We start from the raw sequence: 4,199 nt of genomic DNA, 5'->3' as shown, positions 1-4,199 counted from the left end.
GTATTTATTAATTTATTCTTTTAGCCCATTATGTACGAAAAAAAGTGGGGCACAGGGACGCAAAAGAAGTGCACAATTTGGTAGCTTCGATGGTGGAGTCAAGCAAATTGATGAGAGCTTTCCTTGCTGGAAGTTATGACACCAGTAAGCTAGCATCTGTTCCTTTTGATGGCAGCAAAGAGGTCAAGGTGCAAGATTGTGAACATGCTATTTCATTTGAAAAATAAACGATGAAGAAACTTTTCTCTGTCCTATTGAAAGCTACAATAATAACAAACAAGAGGATTCCACTTTGTCAGAAACAAATTCACAGAATAGTGTTGCTAAGCTAAAAGAGGATGACCTCATAAATATTTTAATACACAGGGATATTGGATTTATGAAGTTTGATACAACAGGCTCAGCAGTTGTAAATATATGCACATCACACAGGGATTTTTAAAGTTGGAGTACTTGAATTTCAACATAAAGAAGGTCCATTTGATGCCAAAGATGGGCATTCTATGACTGCATTTTGGTTCAAATGACGCCTTCTGAGTGAACAAGAGGTCAATCGTTCCTGGTTGGTGTATTCACCTCTATATAAAGCAGCATACTGCTTTTGTTGTCTTCTTTTTTCATCTACATGTATTACATCCGATAGACGGTCTGCTTTCAAAATACAGGGTGGATTCTCTAAGTGAAAAAAAAAATTTAAAAGTTAAATGCCCATGAAAGTAGTGACTGTCATCGTGAGTCATTTGCTGCTTAGAAATAAACTGAGCGCCGAATTCGTTTTCAAAGTGGCATTGATGAAGAGCTGCAAAGGCAAATTCAGCAGGAAAAAAATAACTGGAGAGATGTACTGCAACAGTTGCTGAATTGTACACAATATTTAGCTTCTCGGAATCCTGCATTTCGTGGTCATACTGAGGACATAACCTCAAACGAAAACCTTGGAAATTTACTGCCACTTTTGCAGTTATTAGCAAAGTATGATCCATTAATGAGAGAGCATTTAGAGCATGTTAAAAACAAGCAAGCATCAACATCTTATCTTTCTTCTGAAACCCAAAATGAGTTCATAAACCTCATGGCTTCACATGTGCAAAATTATTATTTGTCAGCAATTCGTAGAAACAAATACTAGGGTACTCTGTTTGATTCCACACCTGATTTAGCCCATCGTGAGCAATTGGCCCAAGTGACAATGTTTGTTTACATTGACTTTAAGACAAGAAAAGTAGAAGTCAAAGAGTCATTTATTGACTTTATACAGATAAAGGAAAAATACGCTGCTAATATTGAGAAAACAATAAGCACAAAATTAGAAGCAGATGGAATATTATTGAGTGATTGTTGTTCACAATGTTATGATAATGCCGCTGTCATGTCAGGTCATCTGTCGGGCGTTCAACAAAGAGTTATGAACAAAAATCCAAAAGCAGTGTTTATAAACTGTGACAACCAAAGTTTGAACTTAGTATGTCTTCATGCTGCAAGTCAGGAAACAACAGTTATTACCTTTTTTGGTACAATTGAAGCCATTTATAATTTCTTTGCTCGTTCAACAACTCGTTGGGACGAACTGCAGCAGGAGCTTAAGATCTCTGTCAAGCGTGGATCAGAAACACGGTGGAGTGCAAGAAAAAAGGCAGTAAAAGTTGTACAAGAAAAACTGGATGAATTGCTAGGACTGTTAGAGCAATTAAGTGAGAATGGCAACACGGCAGAGACAAAATGTGGTGCTCATAATATTCTGCAAAGCATGCTTACATTGGATTTTCTTGTATTTTTGGAGAAATCATTTATCATCTATCAATCGAGTGCAGAAACGTCTTCAGGTAACTTCCACTGTCGTAACAATAATAAACGTCCACTCCTATGGTTCTTTTGAATATTTGAATAAAAAACTGCTAATCTAGTTTGCTTGGCCTAACCAATACTTATGTATATGCATGTGTTTTTTCACCCTATAGTTTTGCAGCTCTAAGTCAGCCAACTTTAACCTGATTCACATAAAATTAAAAAGGTCCACTTTTACTCTTAGGTGAAGCTGTAGAAAAACTTTCAGACTGATAGCTCAGGTGAATTTTTACCTTTGCATGCGCAAAAATCTTGGTCAAAATTGAGCGATTTTTGTTGAATAACTTTGCACAAGTGGCTTATATTTAGACCAAATTTGACACCTAATTGTAGATTGTAAAAATCTATCGGTGTATCAAATTTGAAAGAAATTCTTTGAAATTAAGTATGTTTTTCTATCAAATAAAGTTTCTGTACTTTTACTTTTGGTGCGAAGAAAAAAAAAAGAAACTCAACCAAAATTGGAGATGTTATATCTCGTGTATTTCTAAATGGATTGGCTTGAAATATGATATGTGAAGTAAGGGTGCAGTAGAGCACATTCACTGAAAATATTTGTTAGTTTGGATTACCACAGACCGAGCTACAGAAGGTGGAAAATTACTAAACTATCATTTCTGCTTCTAACGCAGAATGCGTTCTGTAGGTTATTTTGGCCGCACGACACACTACCGTGTTGACTTGATTTTCTAATCATCGATTGGAGATGCGTAAGAGGGAATTGGCAGACAAGTTCAAGTGAACCTATCACAATTTACATATACTTTTGCGTGTTGATTTCAAATCTTTGTTGTTGCTTTTTTAGCTCACTATTTGATACGAAAGCATACTTTAGCCGAATGGGTAAAGTAGGTCAATAACATATTGTTTACGTTTCTGACTGTCTACTTCTGTTGACTTAAATAAATATCTAAATATGTTAGATTCAACATATCGCATGACAGTACTGGGATTATAATACATTAAATACTAAAACGAAATGACCTTACATTAATAAGTTAGATTTTTCTTAATAGAGATAAATGCATTTAACAATTACATATAAAATTATTGAGTAATATAATTTTTAAAGAATATTTTGTATTCATTAATTTATAATATTTTATAAAGAACGTTGATTCTCTTATCGTGCGCTAAAATACATGTGTATTTTTCTTTGTTTGAGGAAACAATAATAAATATAGAACCCGCTAGATGGCAGGAGCCAATAGTTCAACATTTCTTGGCTTCAGCAGTTAATACAGAAGATGGCGTGTTGAGAGATGTTTGCAATAAGAGTGGTGAGTGATCATTTCTGTGTGGAAGCTTGACTTTTGTGAAGAATGCGGTTTTTCGAATTTTGATTTTATTGTGCCAAAAGGAAACAAAAATGGCAGCTGAAAGGTAAGTAATATTCAACAGTTTGTTAGCCAGTTGTTTATTCTTAGCTTTTACTTAATACAATTAAGCCATAAGTGCCACTAGTACCCTAGCATTAAATTGAGTGGCTTCAGCCGTCCCACTACGACACGGGAACTTAGCACATCGTGAAGTTGTTTAGCTGTAGCGTTCCTTTGTTGGCATTGGTTAATGGTTTTATACATTTATTATATATTGAAATTTAATATAAAATTAATAAAACACAGGGTTTAACCTGGCCAATTTGGGTGAAGGTTTTTTGTCTGTTCCTTCGAATGAGATTCGAGTAACTTGCTTAGCAAGCTCCTCAGAATTAACAAATGTATGCTAATCTAATGTCACGAATTTGTGCAATTTTTACAAGGTTCCTGCAAAATGGATGGTGGTAGTTTTGTCATGTCATTTTGTATGCGATTTAAATTGTATGTTTATGACACATTTTAAAACAACATTTGCTAGCTTTTAACATCAAGTATGGGTTGATACACTTGTTATATATTGAAACTAATTATGTATGTATGTTTTGATTAATACAATATAGGTTTTACCGAGTCAAATTGGGCCAAGATTTCTATGCGTAAGAAGTTCAGATATTTAAACTTTCAAACTCAAAGTGTACTTTGCAAACTGTTCCGTACTAACAAAAGTTTATGCATTTATTTTCTGCCCACCAAAAACAAAAGACTTTCTCATTCTTTTTTTTATCACTTGTACTGTGACAGAGGTATAAAAACTTGTTACAATACTTTTATTCAGTGTTTTTGTTTTGTTGTTCAGAGCAAAGCTATACAATGGGCTGTCTGTGTTTTGCTCACCGCGGGTATCGAAACCCAATTTTTACTTTTTTGAGCCCTCATACTTACCGCTAAGCCATCGGGATTCTATTCAGTATAACGGTATAAACTTTCAGTTCTAATTATAAAATTCTCAAGTTGGTTGACTCATTTACTGACCAT

General features: G+C 34.5%; 1 protein-coding gene across 2 annotated transcripts in view; it reads left to right on the top strand.

The window, feature by feature from the left end:
• Positions 1-3,092: 3,092 nt before the first annotated feature.
• The window catches only part of LOC106458238, a 137,616-nt gene continuing 136,509 nt past the window's right edge, over positions 3,093-4,199 (top strand). Inside the window, exon 1 of one of the 2 annotated variants that reach the window (XM_022384386.1) lies at positions 3,093-3,228. In XM_022384386.1, the coding sequence (XP_022240094.1) occupies positions 3,215-3,228 (14 nt within the window). In that variant the 5' untranslated portion in view covers positions 3,093-3,214. The remainder of the gene's footprint in view (positions 3,229-4,199) is intronic. The other variant, XM_022384387.1, reaches the window with a different exon arrangement.

This window comes from Limulus polyphemus, unplaced genomic scaffold (assembly GCF_000517525.1).
Source record: "Limulus polyphemus unplaced genomic scaffold, Limulus_polyphemus-2.1.2 Scaffold434, whole genome shotgun sequence".
Classification (NCBI taxonomy): Eukaryota; Metazoa; Arthropoda; class Merostomata; order Xiphosura; family Limulidae; genus Limulus; species Limulus polyphemus.
Note: the sequence above shows the minus strand (reverse complement) of the source record. Positions and strands in the feature narration are given on the sequence as shown.